We start from the raw sequence: 17780 nt of genomic DNA on the forward strand, positions 1-17780 counted from the left end.
GATACATAAAGAGGTTGCTCCTTATCTCTATTCTTCATGCTCAGTACAAAATATACAACATGGCGTCGTTGTATTTGACAGATCAAACGTGTTGAAGTGTTGTGTTTGAGGCAAGTTATTTAATTTAGTGTTATTATCAGGCAATAATTAACGGATTGTTTATTTAAATCAAACAATTCAATATGGGTTCTAAAAAACATAAGAAGGAATCAAAAAAGAAGAAGCACAGGAGTCGGTCGCGGTCTCCTTTGGAAGGCGAGGAACGTGAACGTAAAAGGCACAGAAAACACAAGGATCGCAAAAAGGACCGCTCTCCAGACGGTTAGTTTCACTTCCACTATTTTATTTTAATGCGTCTTACGCCTTTGATCATCTCTTGTGCAGGACCAATAAAATTGTTATTGCGTTTCGAGATTAGAGATTCGTTTTTAGGTTGATTCTGTTCAGAGATGATAATTGGCGGGACGGCTTCCCCGTTTGACTTGATAATGGCATTGTCTGCTCATTATTTCAGACTCGGTGGCATTCGCGTCGGGCCCCTGCGCCCCGAGTGCCGGTGCCGGCAGGTGGGTACTGTAATATAGTTGTATTTTCTCTAATGTTCTTGAACTAGTAGTTCGTTATGTCCAAAATTACATAAACAGTTCATAGTTATGCAGCCCAATATAAATAAATATACCAGAGACTGGAATGAATGACATGACTAGTATGATTTATTTTCCAGTGAATGTAAACTTTGTCTGGAAGCTGAACTAGTCGCAATAAGAGATTGAAAAGCTTCATTAAGCAAGTATGCAGTATCATTAAATGGATTCTGGAATTCTTCAGAATGGTTCTTTCGACCTTTATAGACAAACCAGTCCTGTTTAGGTAATAAGCTAGGTTTAAATATTTAAATATTAGTCAAATGGACACAAACTGGTGCAGGCAGAAACTAGCACACTAACCGTAATATTATTTATTCTGTCTGTGGTTAAGTGTTGGTGAAACACCTCATATACGTTTCGGAAAGTAAAAGTAATATATTTTTTATTGCACCACTAAATGAAACTGATTTACAATGTTGATATAGTACCTAGATAAAGGCAGCCTTATTCCCCATAAAAGGTCTCTTCAACATTATGGTAGGGTAGAAAAATAAAATAAGTAGCAAAAAACTTTTGATGTTTATGAATTTTTTTGTAGACTTATCTTTCTCATGGTTAATAACCTGAGATACTCAATTTGGTTAACACTTAAGATTTACTTCAATACTGACTTTGCCATACAAATATTAGTCCAAATATTTGGTTCAGATGTTACCAAACTCAACTTCTGTTAAATATTCAGTAGCACAATAATTTGAAAGCTAAATTATTGTTGATGGTTATTATGGATTCTAATGATCCCATCATTAGTGGATAACTGAAGAAGGAGAAGCATTTGTTTGCATGGTTCATGGTTTTATGCATTGGCAGTTTCCAGTTTTTTACTAAACTGAACCTCTGCATGTAACATTTTTTGATGTTGAAACCATAAAACCATTGCTTGAATTCTCATTTGGCAACTAAAACACAGCAAGACATGTCGAAAAGTAATGTACTCACCTGGCTAATGTCCAGGCACAGAACACCCCACTAGAAGCCAAATGCAAGCGATATTGTTCGAGACGCAAATCACCAATCCTTGCGGATGGGACATGTCTATTATAGACAATGGTACCGGTACCAGTACTGTGGTGAATTTGTTTTGCAACAAATTATAATATTATAATTAAATTATAATAAGGCCTAGTTACCCTTCGGGTTGGAAGGTCAGATGGCAGTCGCTTTCATAAAACTAGTGCCTACGCCAAATCTTGGTAGTAGTTTCCAAAGCGGACCCCAGGCTCCCATGAGCCGTGGCGAATGCCGATGCCGGGATAACGCAAGGAGGATGATAATTGTGATAGCATCTCAATAAAAATCATTCTAGTAACTAATAACTAAACTGTGCATTTTTACTTACATTTACTAAGTTAAATAACCAACTAAATATTCTAAACTAATCAATGAACTAAATACCACTACAGACTCTACAGATTCTAGATAATTATTCACTATTACAAATCTGCTTTCTTTTATATTTCATAAAATGGTAGCACATGGTACGAACGGCAGTACGAAGTTCCCGCAACAGACATAAACTAACATAATAAACAATATTCAACAAAATAATTAATTTGACTTAACTGTGGAATGTTATTCCATCTTTTTTACATGTAGAAGTGTTAGAAGACTTGCCACACCACTTTATGCTGTAAGAGACCATTGTTTGCAACCAAAATTGATTATTTAAGATTTTTCCCGAGCGGACACGGACACTGTTAGCGGGTCGTATACTTGGGCGCTACTGATCGGTGTCGCACGCGTTCAAACTTTTATAAACCTGATTTGTCGTATGCTTGGTGACCGCGAGTCGCCCTGTAAGGGCCATCTTGTTGTATTGATCTGTGTGTCCAGGTGATTAGGCACTATGCCTGTCAAACTTACACTTAGTGCCCCAAACTGAGAAGACACCACCACTTTTCTCGGTCCTGCCCTACCTCTCGCCAATTCTTGACTTGGAGTTGGCACAGATCTGTCTCCACCATGTCTCTCTAACAATACCTGGGACGTCCAGCAGGTCAGCCTGCTCTTTTCACATTTTGATCCTCATCCATCCTCTCAAGATGGCCCAACCAACAGAGTCTTTAGTCTCTCCTATTATGTTAGGTTCAGCCACTAGGTCTTCGATTTGACTGTTCCTGAGGATTCTCCAGCTTCCATCCAGGTCTTTGTTTGGGGCCCAATATTTTTCGTAGGAAACCAATACAAGAAGAGACATGTCTTCATTAGATACTTGCTATGAGAAGTGAGAACCCACCTAATCACTGTTCATAACAACAAGACTTAATGAAGTAAAAAACATTTTCAATGCTGTAAAGGACATCATGATCAACCTGACAATAACAATGTTGCAGTTCCTTAAAAATAAGGTCTTTGCCTTTAATTATATAAGTAAATATAAATATGAACCAAAAGACTCACCATGCTGACTTGCTGAGCAACAAAAACAAATGAAGCAATTTATTACTCATATGGCAAGTTTACACTGTGTTTTATATTCAATGAGATGCAGCCTAAAAATGATTTGATGAAATGTGAGTTGACCCTCTCAAAAACTTATAGAAACCTACAGCCACCATCAAATATATTCTAGCTGCCCAGGTGCTCACATTCTCAGACAGTTAAATGAAAACATTAATTAAGTTTTTTTCGAAAACCTGTTATGAAATAACAATTGAATCATTTGTCCTGGCGTTTTGGCTGCACTCTTTGGAGCTTGGGTTTCTGGGCCTATATGGCAACTAAATTATTGAAGAACAAACCGTTGTTGTAAATCTTTTTTTGCCAAAATATTGAGAGCTGATCAAGCCAATGATGTGACAACAAAGATTTGAACACTGGTCTGGCCTAGAGACTGCATTGCGGAATTTACTGCGGAAAAATCTCTTCACAACACTGACTTCTATCTACCTAATGTCAATGTTAAAATATGCCGTATAACGGCTCTAAGACAGTGTAGATAACAACAATTCCGACTCATAAAAGGGAGGGGGGGGCGTGCGAACTCGCATGCGATTTTACTTACATTGCGGACTGTTGAGGTTACATAATTTTGCACAGCCATCAAATATCGCAATGTAATAAAACTCGTATGCGAGTTCTCTTCCGTCTAAATGGGCCCTATGGCTATGATTTCAAAATGACGGGCGTTTTTCCGAGCGCTGGTATTTGATTATTCTTCGATACAGTAACCCTATCAAAGTCTTACATTGGTTACCCTATTGATATGGAAACCCCACTCTGAATAGGCTTCATCCTTTTCATTGTGGTTTCCAAATATAATGTGGCGAAGATAGCTTGAATATTTACCGCTTACCATTTAATAGGACGTTCATATGTGCATTGTAATATGCCTACATGAAAATTATTTTTTATTTCTTTCTTACGTTTTTTTTTATCGTCAACACGACCCGACGCGCTCGAATTACTTTGTGTGTGTACGACTGTACGAGCAGCCATGTTTTTACCTATTCGCTCGTAAGGTGCTGCAATATTTATTTAATAACCCTAAGGACTACAAAAATCGTAGCGAAACCTTATTCAGGGTTTTTGATTATGGTTAGCGCTTATCCGTCTTCGAATTGATAGGTTTTTATTAAGAAAAACTATAAATACCCTAGCCACTACCCACTTGAGCCATTTTATTGGTCCGGTTCCGGTCCCTGCTCGGTAGTTATCGGGTTCGAATCCCGTTAGGCGGTAAGGGCATCTATTTGTGTGAGCATATCGTACATTATTTATTTATTCCTATTAATTGAATGGAAATAGTTTTATCACACTGAGTGTGACAGTCAAAGCCAGATTTCCGAGCCTGTGATTGGGAGATTGCTTGGACCAATCCTCTTTAAGCCACACAGAGAACGAAACTAGATCGCAAAACCCTATTATGCTGTCCATCTATACAAATCTTTGGCAGTTGACAACCATCCCCATTAAAGAAATTAAACGGGGACCTGTACAACAAGGTATACTAATTTATTATTTGAAAATTTATTTATTTATTTTTTATTCAAAACATGCTATTAATATAAATTATATTAAATGTCTGACCCCATAAAAGTATACCTATGGATCCATAAGAAAAACCTTTATACCAAAAACAACCTTCAAGAGATCCGCGCAACGGTTTTATTTTAAATTCTTCTTTCTCGGATCCTCATGGCTGAGGCTCGCGACCACATGAGGTCGTTGTTTAGTGCTCCAGAGCTCTCAGCTCTGGCAGAACCTAGTAAGGAAACTGAGTGGACTCCCGAACGGGGCATGCGGTATGTGTGGTGGATCCGATGCCAGCTGCGTTGCCTGAAACTCGTAGTTTCTCCTTTTACCTACTAAACATAAAATAGCGGGTGGCTAGCATCGAATGTGTTGTTCACACTGTTCTGCACACCGCACGCTTCGACGCAGAACTCAAGGGCCCATTTACTTGGTGCGAAAACTCACATGCCCTTTTCATTACATTGCGGTATTCGATTGGTGTGTTTAATTGTAACCTCAACATCCGCAATGTAACTAAAATCACATGCAAGTTCACGCTTATCAGCTTTAATACTGAATTAATTTGCTGCAGACTATATTCTTAATGCAATGTTTATTTGTTGCAGTTGAAGAAGTGCCAGTGGACTCTCACTTGACGGAGCGGTACGAGCCGGGCTTCGAGTCGTCGCCTAGCAGCAATGGCGAGCGAGAGCGAGAGCGCAGTTTGCGGAGGAGCGCGTGCGTGATGATCTCGTCAGGTATTATGTTGATACTTTCTCAGTCTTTTATGTCTCTTGTCTTTTAAAAAGGGTTTCTCGATAGTTTATCTATCTTGTCTCCTATGCGGATGCGCACCGCCAACGGGTGTAATGTTAAAACTAAAGAGAGTTAATAAGACATGAATACGTATGTGGATTAAATAATCTGATTAACTCAACAGGACACACTGACAATAAGGACTGTATCGTTAATTATAGGGACACAACAAACCTCGTCTAAATGTTGACATGTGCATAATTTTGTATTATTATGGTCCGAGAGTATGATCTGAAGGTATTGGTAAGTACTATTTGATATAAGAAGGTCTGATATTTTTTTTATTTTAGGGACTTTATGGTACTTTCATTAAGGTCTAGCAAATACATTTCGGACAACCCCTAATGTGGCTTAATTTGAGAATATCTCAAAGACTTTTTGTACGATTTCGACAAACAAAGGTTAATATGCTGCCAAAATATATTTTTTAAGAGTCCTCTTCATGGTTGTTCAATTGGGTACTTGCAGAATAAATGCGGTGAATTTATATAATTTAAAAAAACGCATTTTTGAGCAACGTTCCGGTTTGCCGTAAATTTTTGATACAAGCAGGATGAGAGAAATAGATAAAAAAATTAGGCATAGGCCAATGTCTAATAGACATTCATGGTGTTTGAACAGTGCCTAAACCAGATCGATATTAAACAGTGTATGATAGTTAAATTCGACATCAAAGTCGGAGTTAGCGTAAGCACCATGCCACATTCTCTAAATGGCCGCCATACACAGATCATGAACTTTATTTTTTTTAAATAACAGTGGCTAGACTATGTCTAGATATTCTGCTTTGTGGATCATGTGTCGTTGAGGTTCGCACTGTACAATTTTTTTTCGCAATTGTGTCGTCTTGTACGCACTTTGTGAATTTCTAGTAGCATTTGTCCGAAATCGTAATTGGTACTCGGGAGGATTAAGTCAATGCTGTCTAAACCACATGCTTTACGTCGAGTTTCTAGGACAAAATGCGTACCTTATTATGTGCCTTATTAAGCCCATGTCTTGTTATAAGAAAAAAATATAATAGCAAATAAATACGGCTACTCAAAGTTGTCCCCATATTTAACGATACAGTCCTTATCAGTCTAGCAATCCTACCGAGTCGTATTTTTAACCGCCTTCCAAATCTCAAGGGAAGGGGTTCTCAATTCGTCTGTATTTTTTTTTATTTTTTTTAATGTTTGTTCCTCGATATCTCCGTCGTTACTGGACCGATTTTAAAAATTTTTTTGATTGAATGTATATGCATACAGATTGGTCCCATTTTTCTCAGAACCCAGTTCTGATGATGGGATCCTGGAGAAATCGAGGGAACTCCTCAAATCTGAAAGGCATACATATGGTGATTTTTGTGGTTTTAAAGGAACAACATGCATTTACGTACGGAACAGTGACATTTGGTGCAGAGGAACACCTGATGATGGTCAGAATGGAACTCCTCAAATCTGAACGGCACACTTATAGTGACTTCGGTATTTTTATAAGAACAGCATGCACTTACGTCCAGAACAGTGACATTTGGTGCAGTGGAACTGCTGATGATGGTCAGAACGGAACTCCTCAAATCTGAACGGCACACTTATAGTGACTTTGGTATTTTTATAAGAACAGCATGCACTTACGTCCAGAACAGTGACATTTGGTGCAGTGGAACTGCTGATGAAGAGTGAGCCGCCCCTGGTTAGAGTTCCGCTCTGATAATCATTCTCATCTGTAAGTACTTCAGAATCATCCAAATTTCAAAATTGGTTCAGAAATGACGGAGATATCGAATAACAAACATTAAAAAATATACAGACGAATTGATAACATAATCCAACATTTGAAAGTATTTATCACCAGAACCCCAAAGGAAGGTGGTTTTTTTTTCTTAAAAATTATGTATGAACTAAGAGCTAGATACCTTGGAGCATTCATAAAAGGCCGCTTGAGGCGTTGCCCGCGGTAGTCTACTCCAAACTCTCAGTACCTTGCCTTGGCAGTCACGACGGCCGAATATCCGTTATCCCGCCAAACCACTATATCCGTTGCATCTCATCTCGATCTTTATATATTCTCGATATTCCCATTTTTTCTAGCACCCGCGAAGTCAGTTACCCGCGAGACAGTTTCTCGCGCGAGTCATCACCTCGCGCGGGCGGGAGCGCTATGGAGAGCGCCGGCGCCGGCGAGAGCCTCTCCATCGAAGATACTAACAGATTGCGAGCCAAGCTCGGCCTGAAGCCTCTAGAAGTTCAGGAGAAGCCAGATGGTAAGTACTAAGTAGTGGTAGCAACTGGGCTAGCAACAATATCCATTGGCAAGAGTGACTTAAGTTTTTTTAAAAAGTCTAAAGTACCAAAAGAAAGAAAGGCGACTGCATTCTTATCTCATATGGCTCTATAAAAATGGCTGATGGTTCCATCTTGCGGGCAAGCTTACCATCATGGCCGCCAGTTCCCTTAAGATCAATTCCCTTATGCTGTGGATCATTGGGCCCTCTACACGATCTGGATCACCTGCAGATACTCATTATGGCCTGTGCTGTAGAACTGTAGATGCTTAAGCCTTAAGATAGCGGCCGACCGACAAAACCAAACCTATACCGAGGAATGCTCTTTCACAGATGACGGCAAGTTCAAAGATGACTTGGGCGAGTTCTACCACAAGCCGGCCGCGAACCTCGCGCAGCAGCGGCGCACGGAGAAACTGCGCGAACGCCTGGAGGAGCGCAAAGAGAAAAGACAAATGGAAATGAAGTAAGTGCTTTAGTTATTTCCAAAGACATATGTAACTCCGTAAAGACAGATAAAGTCTAAAAAAAACGTAACTCAGAACCACACAGAAAAAGGTACGGTGGCCTAGATGGCGTTACACCTTTGGGGGACGCTCAGCTAGATGACGCTAATATTAATATTTGGCATTCTAACACATTACACTGTGATTACACATTTTACTTTGATAGTAACTCTCTATAATACTCGATCCTCCTTGGTTATTTCTAAGGATCAGGCAAGCACATGGCGGTTTAGCACAGCTTGCGTACTCGCGCGCGAATTCATACATCTAGCGCGACTTCTAGTATGTACTCGCGCACGAGAGCGCAAGTTGTGCTGAACCGCATGACCATTTATCTTGCGAGCGAGATAGACCCATGGCTCTATCGCCCATCGTGTTTTTCCTGCTAAATTGTTTTGAGTCAATTAAGTGGTTGTTCCAATGAAAACGAAAGCAGAGAAATAATGAAATATGACCCAAAAATCATTTTCATTTGTGTACTGCCATTTGTATATCTTTTCTGTAAGTTTTGATATACAGGCTGTATTTTGATAGCGGGTCAGTAAGGGCAGCTATGAGATCCCATAGTCCTACCTGAAAATGGTCTAAGGAGACCATCCATCGATATCAAATTGATGAAAAATGCCATTTACTGATTTTGGAAAAAACATACAGGGTGCGAGAAAAAGGGCATTTCAAATAACACCATACAAATTATATGGGAAAAGTTTTCCGCGATTTGTGACTTTTCTAGCCGGAATTTTTTTTGGTCCCATACTTTTGATCCTGGATAGGAATGGGATCGATTGGCGTCAAAAAAAAAAAGTTTGTCAAAAATGCCCTTTTCTCGCACCCTGTATGTTCTTTCCAAAATCTGTAAATGCCATTTATCATCAATTTGAAATCGATGGATCTCTCATAGCTGCCCTTACTGACCCGCTATCAAAATACACCCTGTATTTAATAAATTTATTTTCAGACTGCAAACAACACTGCTGGCAGCCGGCTCCGACGAAGAAGACGCGTCGGCCTGGGTGAACAAGTCTCGCGACATCGAGAAACAGAAACAGGAGGCTGCTAAGAGAGTAAGCAAAGCTTTCATTTCATGCTGTATACTTGGTTTTCAGCTTAAGATGTCCGAATAGTAAGAATAACTGTTGAAAATATTCAAACATCAGTAAAAGTCAAATCAACGGGAAACTCCCTATGTTTCGGAAATCGACGAACAGAACCAGTCTAGCTAGTCGCTGGCAGTAAATGTGTTAAGATTCACATAAATTAAAAAAAAAAATTATCGCTCATTTTTACCATGAACTCTCAAGAAGGGACGATGTTGTAACTTCACTTGCTAATATGCAGAGTATATTAATCTACCATGTCTAAATAAGCCTTGCCTCTACATAAAATAAGCCATCTCTAAATTAGCCACTAGAAATAATATTCGTTTTAAATTCCGAAGAAAATTGTAAAATAATTGTTTATTGTCACCAGGCGGCTATGCTGGACGAGATGGACGCGATATTCGGTGTGTCAGCCCTGGTTGAAGAGGAGGAGCGTGCTGACCGCTCTCAGGCATACAGTGCCTCTGCGCTAACGGGGCTGCGGGTCGCGCACGACCTTAACTCTGTGAGTATATGGGCCATTACTGCTATATTATTTGATTGGTTTACTGCTTTGTTGCAAATCTGGAGCCATAGGTTGGCAAATTCGTATTACCATTAGATTTATATGGACCGGGATAACCATAATTACCTTTTTGATTTTTTTTGTTTGTTTGTGTAAAAAATCGAGTGTGAATGCGACCAGTAGTAACGCTGAAAGCGAACGCAGCCGACGCGCGCGAAGGAGGGTAGATTGCGCGCTGTCTACGCAACTTTGACATCCACTCGCCTTCGTCAGTTTTCCGTGATCATGATGCACGCAACTGCGTCGAAATATCGGGAGCTCGACAAAAATCAACAAGGTAATCACGGTCTATATCCCGGTCAATATAAGTCTAATGAAAATAACCGTGAATCATTCAAAACTCTTAAATTCGTTTTTTTTAGTTTTGTTACCCTCTCGAGGAAAGGCTGCTAAATTACATCTACATGTAACCTCAAATCGCATGAGAGTTTGCACACTGTCTATATCAGCCTTATATTTCTGGTCGAGAAGTGTGAACTGCTTTCCAAGGCGCATAGCTCACTGGATCTATTTCGTACGTCGTTCTTGGGCAAGACAACGCTTCTTATAGCGACATCCCTCTCAAACTTCGGACGCATGCAGTGACGCCTAACTAGTGACGAGCCGTTTATAAATTTACATAATGTATAATGTTTTCTCAAACATGCCACACTCAACAAGCCCAGCATGTTTTGACGACCGGTCTGGCTCAGTCGGTAGTAACCCTGCCTGCTATAAGCCGCGGTCCTGGGTTCGAATCCCGGTAAGGGCATTTATTTGTGTGATGAACACAGATATTTGTTCCTGAGTCATGGATGTTTTCTGTGTATATAAGTATGTATTTATCTATTTAAGTATGTATATCGTCGCTTAGCACCCATAGTACAAGCTATGCTTAGTTTGGGGCTAAGTTGATCCGTGTAAGGTGTCCCCAATATTTATTTATTTATTTTCACAAGTTGTAAAGGAAGTTTTCAACATACCCATTTGTAAGACCATAAATTGATTTATAAAGTTTTGTAAATGTTATAAAATTATAAAAAATAATCTTAAACTGTAAATAATATAATATATTTGTTGAACAGTTGGCCGACGAACGCGACACCGTGCTGACTTTGGCCGACAAGGACGTGCTGGCCGAGGACGCGGAGGACGTGCTCGTCAACGTCAATATTGTGGACGACGAGCGCTACAAGAAGGTACAGCCGAGGAATAAATAATTATACTACTGTATATAAGACACTTCCTACTAAACGGGAGTTTGACAGCGATTCAGGGATGAATCTTCTTGTCCCTTCCAATGCATTGCACTGTCCCTTTCAGCTACTTCAGGTGGTCAAGTATTTGAATTGTCTGTGGTTGTGCATGTTGTGTTGTTTAACAATGAAGGTCGAGTTATGTTAACTTTTGTAATTGCTACGTAGCAATGCTGAGACGCACGGAGCCTGAAGCGAATAGTTACGCCCCACTGACGATACATTCCTGTATACGCTACGTTGAATTCTCTAATAAATGGAAACCCCAGCAAAAAAATATGTTAATAAAAAATTAAGCCAATATACGACCCACCCCACAGCTGGGCACAAGTCTCCTCACATGCATGAGAGAGATCGGGTTATAGTTCTCACGCTAGGCCAATGTGGAGTTTCGAAAAACTCATTGGTATGAGCCACCTCCATGACCTCCGCATCGAAAGTCGGGCGTCATATCCACTTGGCCAGTACCGCTTTTAATGTATATATTTTTATTTTATTCTTACACAAACGTATGAGCATGATTTTTCCATTCTCAGAACATCGAGTCCCGCAAGAAGGCCAAGACTGGTTACCAGGCGTACGACGACGAAGCCGACTTGGAGGCCGCTTTCTTGGGCCATCAGAAACCCGTGCTCTCCAAATACGACGAGGAATTGGATAAGGTAACCAAAACGATACTTATTTATATGTAGATTGATGATGATGATGATAGATGGAGCCATAAGTCTATAGTAATAAATGCATATAGTTGGCAAGAACCGATCTATGTGGCTGAATGTCTCATCTTCGATTCCAGGCCGTTTTTACTTATTTATTCTGTGTCGGGATGTACTATAAGTTCATTATACGCGATATAATCCAGTTTTATTTCATGAGTAACTATCGCGCTAACCGAAGACAGTATTGTTCTATGTTACTTATTTCATTTTATTAGATAAAGAATTTCCACTGAACACCAAAAGTTCACTAAACTATCGTTTTCTGTAACCAAAATTGTCAGTTTATAGTGTGTATTATTTCATAGGAAGCGGCAGAAAAACGTCGCGGTTTCGTTCTTGGCGACCACGCGGGCATCGAGGCGCAGCGTTTCAGAGACATGATGGTGAGTCGCTATTATATTATAATAATGCTTTTATTGACTTCGTGTAAAAGTCACTGTCGACGACTCATTTGAGAGTCGACAGATTTACATAATAATTTGTGTCTTATACGGAAGAAGTAAATGGAGTGCCGTAAATGGACATACTCGCAAGTTTGTTGACAAGGCCTGCTTCGCGGCACTTGCGGGCAAAAGGGATAGGAGGTACATAAGTAAACGTCGCAATCTGTTGCGAGCTTCCCTTGTCAACTCAAGTGGCAAAGTATATTAGCCACACACTTGACGAGCGGCGTGGGAAGTAGGCAGAAGCATAGTGTGGCCACGCTACTCGTCATGCCGTTCGTCATGCTCCTCGTAATGCCCACCGCTCCCTATTTTGTCGGTTTTTTGGCGCGAGTCAAAGGGCCGGTAACAACCTAGTGCGATTAATCGCGCGAGTAGGGCAGTGTGTGGCCGGAGAGGTCAACATCGCGGCAGCGCGAGGGGTATAGTGTGGCAGAGGTATATCGCTGTAAACATTGGTCTGTTTGTCTACTAAAAATGTAGCTTCTTTAATGTGAACTTCGCCTTACGAACTATGCTATAGTAGATGTGTAAAATTACATTTGACTTGCGAATATGGCTTGGTCACTTAGATTTAAAGAAGTAACGGCTAATCATTATTCTAGCGGGAAGAACGGCTGCGCGGCGGGCCCGACAAGAGGCTGGAGACACTCAAACTGCCCGAACTCAAGCTTGCCTCCGACTACCTTAGTGAGGCCGAGTTAAACGCCAAGTTCAAGAAGACCAAGCGCAAGGTAAGTGCTTTTTGTAAAGTCACTGTCGACATTTGTAAAGTTCTTAAGTAAAAGGTACCCACAACATATTAACAACGAAACTATTTGACTAACACTCACTTTGCTAAAATTAGCGAGGAGTAAAAAACGATGATAGAGAGAAAAAAGTAAATCCTGATGTTTTATAAAAACACGTTCGACACCAAGAACCCGCATACGTCAGTGTGCCCACCAGGGCACTCGTAAACTTTGCTCAGATGCCAGAGAACGGAGATGACGGAGAAAAAAAAATCACGACCGGTTTCTGACGTAGAGCGCCATTCCTTGTGAATGTGTCAATAAACGTGTTATTTGTGTTTCTGCAGGGTAAGATACGCAAGAAGGCGAAGGAGGAACCGATCGATGTCGATGATTATGACGCTTCCGCTGCACCACTCGAAACCGACGACACAGGTAAATAATGATATCAATTTTACTTTGACAACACTTACCTACATATTTGAGAATGTTCTAAAATCTAGTGTAATCTATTTACACGCTTCGAGAATTTGCTCGCGAGTTTGATTACATTTCGTATTTTATTGGTATGGTGAATTTTATGTAACCGTAACAGTCTGCAATATAACTAAAGTCGCACGCTAGTTCGCCCGTTCCTGATATTTTCACTACTTGGCGTTAAAAGGCATGTTGACTGTGAAAATAGCACGTGATTGTGATTGGTCTGAATAGGGTTACGCGGCGTGATGGACGGTCTAATGTTGACAATAACAATAACAAAGTTGTATAGCTGATCCAGTTAGTCTCCTATAAAGTTATTTCATAGTTTAAATACTTGATTTCTAGTATAATGTTGTTTGACCTTGCAGAAGTAAAGGTGGAGCAGCTGAAAAGTTCGCTAGTGATCGACGAAGACGAGGTGGAAGTAGACTCCGAGTTACAAACGGCGTTGGCTCGCGCGCGCCGCCTGCGCCAGGCCGAACACACGCCCATCGTGCCCAAGGTTAGCCACTTCTTCTTTCTAGCGCTATTCTAGAGAACCTGGGGTCCGCTGTGACAGCTAATTCGATAATATAGACGAATACACTACTAAAGCGACTGCCATCTGACCTTCCAACCCGGGTAAACTAGGTTCTTGGTGGAATTAGTCCCATTTCTTCGCGTCGGGTTTCTTCACCAAAACCGACTGGTAATATGTATATAAATGCTATCTCTCTTCCATATTAGTGCGACAGAGCGTCGATCGGTGTCTAGCGTCAACTATTGTCATTTCTACTATGCTGCCAGTTCTCTATTATTCCCTTTTCCGTTATAAAATTACTAGCTTTTGCCCGCGGCTTCGCTCGCGTTAGAAAGAGACAAAAAGTAGCCTATGTCACTCTCCATCCCTTCAACTATCTCCACTTAAAAAATCACGTCAATTCGTCGCTCCGTTTTGCCGTGAAAGACGGACAAACAAACAGACACACACACTTTCCCATTTATAATATTAGTATGGATACGACATTGTTCTCAGGTGGAGGAAATCCTGGAACAAGTAAAGGATGAGCCTGAAGAACAGGAGCCAGTGGACGGGGCCATGGTTCTCGACGCCTGCGCCGAGTTCTGTCGCACGCTTGGCGATATACCCACATACGGCCAGGCCGGCAACCGCGATCAGACGCAGGAGATCATGGTGAGTACCAAGACAACATAAGATGAAAGATGAGCTCGAAGAACTGGTGCCAGTCGACGGGGCCATGGTTCTGGACGCCTGCGCAGAGTTCTGTCGCATGCTCGGCGACATCCTCACCTGCGGCCAGGCCGGCAACCGTGACCAGACGCAAGAGATCATGGTAAGTACAAGACATATTAGGGTGAGGGAAAAACTGTAGGCGAGGAGACTCTTGGCGATATTTCCGCCTACGATCAGGCAAGCAACCGCGACCAGATATGCAAAAATGAGCCTAAAGAAGAGGAGCCAGTCAACGGGGCTATGGTTCTGGATGTCTGCGCAAAGTTCTGCCGCACACTCGGCGATATTCCCACTTACGGCCAAGCCAGCAACTCCGACGAGACGCAGGAGATCATGGTAAGTGCATGGCGACATAAGGTGACAGATGGGCTAGCTGACAGGGCCATGGTTCTGACGCCTGCATAGAGTTCTGTCGCACGCTCAGTGACATCCCCGCCTACTGCCTGGTACGCTACAAGTTCAATGAGACAGTTCAATTTTTAATCAAACTTACATTTTTCACATATGTAACTGAAAGTACTTGTAGTTTCAAATGAAAAAGTGTGATACGTAAGTCCGTTTTCACATTATTCGATCCGATATCGGAAGGATTTCAATGGAAAAAATCCAAGATGGCGCCTGTAATGTATGGGATATCGGTCCGACATCGGATCGGATAATGTGAAAACGCACTAACGGTTGTCTCGGTAATTTTCCGATCCGTCCAGTCAGTCAAGTCCATTCTCCCCAGGACTTCGAGCGTGAGGAAGCGGAGCCGGAGGCTGTTGGCGGCTCGGACGCGGGCGCGGGCGCGGGCGCGTGGAGCCGCGTGGACCTGGCCGACGAGGCGCCCGCCGACCTGCTGGCCGGCAGCGCGGCGCTGGCCGCCGAGCCCGCGCTGGGCCACGGCGTGGCGGGCGCGCTGCAGCTGGCGCTCAGCAAGGGCTACCTCGAGCGCGCCGGGCCCGCGCCCGCGCCCCGCTCCGCGCTCGCGCACCTGCTGCAGGCCCGACACTACTCCATCGAGGATAAGACGCAAGGGTAATTATTCGCTTTCATAATATGCGAAATTTCTAGAGACTTATGGGTTTTAATTGGAATTGTGCAAACCCACATAACTAATAAATACTACTTGTACTTAATAATGTTTGTGTATTCGCACAATAGAATACTTTAGGTACAGGAAAGAGATAAAACGCTGTAAGTTCTTACCACCCGATGTACGCTGAGATTAAATTTGCTTATTATTATTCCACTGAACAGTTGACGTGACAGAGTTGCCCTTTTCTAATTTCTACTCTTTTTTGCCAAGTTGTCATGCCGTGTCAATCACTCGCAATGTTTGAAATACTTAAATATCTACTCCGACGATTAAGATCCACGCCAAATAGGTATAGCTATTTACCAATAAAACATGTGTACAGAGACGACGACAAGCACGGGCGGCGCGAGCGCGGCGGCGGCGGCGGCGGGCCGCTGACCGAGTTCCGCGAGAAGTCCTCGTTCCGGCCGCGCATCAAGCTCGAGTACGCGGACGACGACGGCCGCCCGCTGGCGCCCAAGGAGGCCTTCCGCTACCTCTCGCACAAGTTCCACGGCAAGGGGCCCGGCAAGAACAAGCAGGAGAAGCGCATCAAGAAACAGCTGCAGGAGGGGGTCAGTATCACCATAGTCACACTTCAAACCCGTTACCAATACCCATTCTAAATTCAAAATTTCGAACGAGCGTTTTCTCTCCGTAGTCTAACTTCAAACATTATAGTACGTGTACTCTTTATGCCTGAATGCTGAAGTCCTGGAGAGCGCTTCCCATTCAGTGCTAATGGCACATGGCCGTTTTGCCTTTAAAAAGCTCTAGATACCATAGAACAATCTTATAGATTCATGTAAACTCATATAAAGCATTCTGTATTAAATAACCGTTTTTGCTTGCAGCTGATGAAGAAGATGAGCTCAACAGACACGCCGCTAGGCACTCTTCAGATGCTTCAGGATAAACAGAAGGAGACAAAATCACCGTACGTCCTGCTCTCGGGCGCCAAGCGCGACCCGCCGCGCTAACTAATCATCAGATATCGGTAACTTTGGCTAATTTTTCCATACTTGTGTATATCAAATATAACAATCAATCCATACATGTCGAATGTTCTATCAGAGCTCCAAACTATACCATTAATAAATTGCTTAATAACTCATATGTACTAAAGTTACTGGCATTTTAGGAAAATGCAAAAATAATTTTACATAATAAACCAAATTTGTTTCACTGCGTAGTGCAAAAATATTACCATTGTGATGAGTTTTCTGGAAATAAATTTGTTTAGACAATGTGTGTCTGTTTACTTTTACTTTAACTCATCCACACAAACCTTTGAGAGCGAGCGAATCGAACGCGGGACTGAATCGCGAGAATCATACCGCGTGGGATATCAAATGAATGTACTTAGTAAGTAGTTTGTAAAATATAAAAAATACTATAGCAATTTTAGTAAACGTAGATTACTACCAAAATAACTTCGACGTTTAGAAGATTTTCGGAGAAATATCACTTGTTTCGAGCATTTTCAAGACAAAATTTAGTTGGTTGGTTTATATTGTTTATAGTTGGTTTAAATTCAAGTACATAATCTTGTCAAGTATGGCCAACCCACAGACCAACCCCTATAGACATCCATTACAAGACGACTCGCGGTCACCAGCCTTACTTGTATTTGCCATGATATAAGCGCGGGCGCTCGCCGTGCCCGATCAGTAGCGACCAAGTAACCGACCCGAAAGCAGCGTGTGTTTTCGCAATAAAAAAATTGAAAAAGGGTATTTTGATGCCTTAAAGATATCCACCTGTATTGTGAAATGGTGTGGAAAGGTAACAACAAGCTCAAATTTAAAAACAGACGGCATTACATTCCACAAATAAGTCATATTTATAATTTATTCAGAGCCGGCATAGGTCAACTTACACTGGCTACTTACGCGACAGTAGATGGACAGTCATACTTCTGTCCCTTTTCATCTGGCGCGACTGCCCGCTAAACACGTTCCCCTCCCGCTCCTCGCGCCCCAAGCACTGGTGATTTGTACCGCGCACAAAATTTACAATAT

The 17780-nt window shown here is 41.8% G+C and overlaps 1 protein-coding gene across 1 annotated transcript; it reads left to right on the forward strand.

Annotated features, from left to right (window-relative positions):
* Positions 1-187: 187 nt before the first annotated feature.
* LOC125226309 (U4/U6.U5 tri-snRNP-associated protein 1) lies at positions 188-17008 on the forward strand. The gene is made up of 17 exons (XM_048130251.1): positions 188-321; positions 515-566; positions 5228-5359; positions 7493-7665; positions 8020-8152; positions 9151-9256; positions 9663-9797; positions 10922-11035; positions 11629-11754; positions 12117-12194; positions 12860-12988; positions 13333-13420; positions 13834-13967; positions 14481-14639; positions 15430-15719; positions 16103-16334; positions 16614-17008. The coding sequence occupies exons 4-17, from the start codon at positions 7563-7565 to the stop codon at positions 16737-16739; spliced, it is 1953 nt and encodes a 650-aa protein (XP_047986208.1). The 5' UTR covers positions 188-321; positions 515-566; positions 5228-5359; positions 7493-7562; the 3' UTR covers positions 16740-17008.
* Positions 17009-17780: the final 772 nt, after the last annotated feature.

The sequence above is a fragment of the Leguminivora glycinivorella genome, chromosome 1 (genome assembly GCF_023078275.1).
Source record: "Leguminivora glycinivorella isolate SPB_JAAS2020 chromosome 1, LegGlyc_1.1, whole genome shotgun sequence".
In the NCBI taxonomy this organism is placed as follows: Eukaryota; Metazoa; Arthropoda; class Insecta; order Lepidoptera; family Tortricidae; genus Leguminivora; species Leguminivora glycinivorella.

Coding starts and splice junctions, on each gene's coding strand:
- LOC125226309 (XM_048130251.1), top strand. CDS start 7,563: ATGGAGAGCGCCGGCGCCGGCGAGAGCCTCTCCATCGAAGATACTAAC. Junction 13,421..13,833: donor ACTCGAAACCGACGACACAG/GTAAATAATGAT, acceptor TTGACCTTGCAG/AAGTAAAGGTGGAGCAGCTG. Junction 16,335..16,613: donor AGAAACAGCTGCAGGAGGGG/GTCAGTATCACC, acceptor TTTTGCTTGCAG/CTGATGAAGAAGATGAGCTC.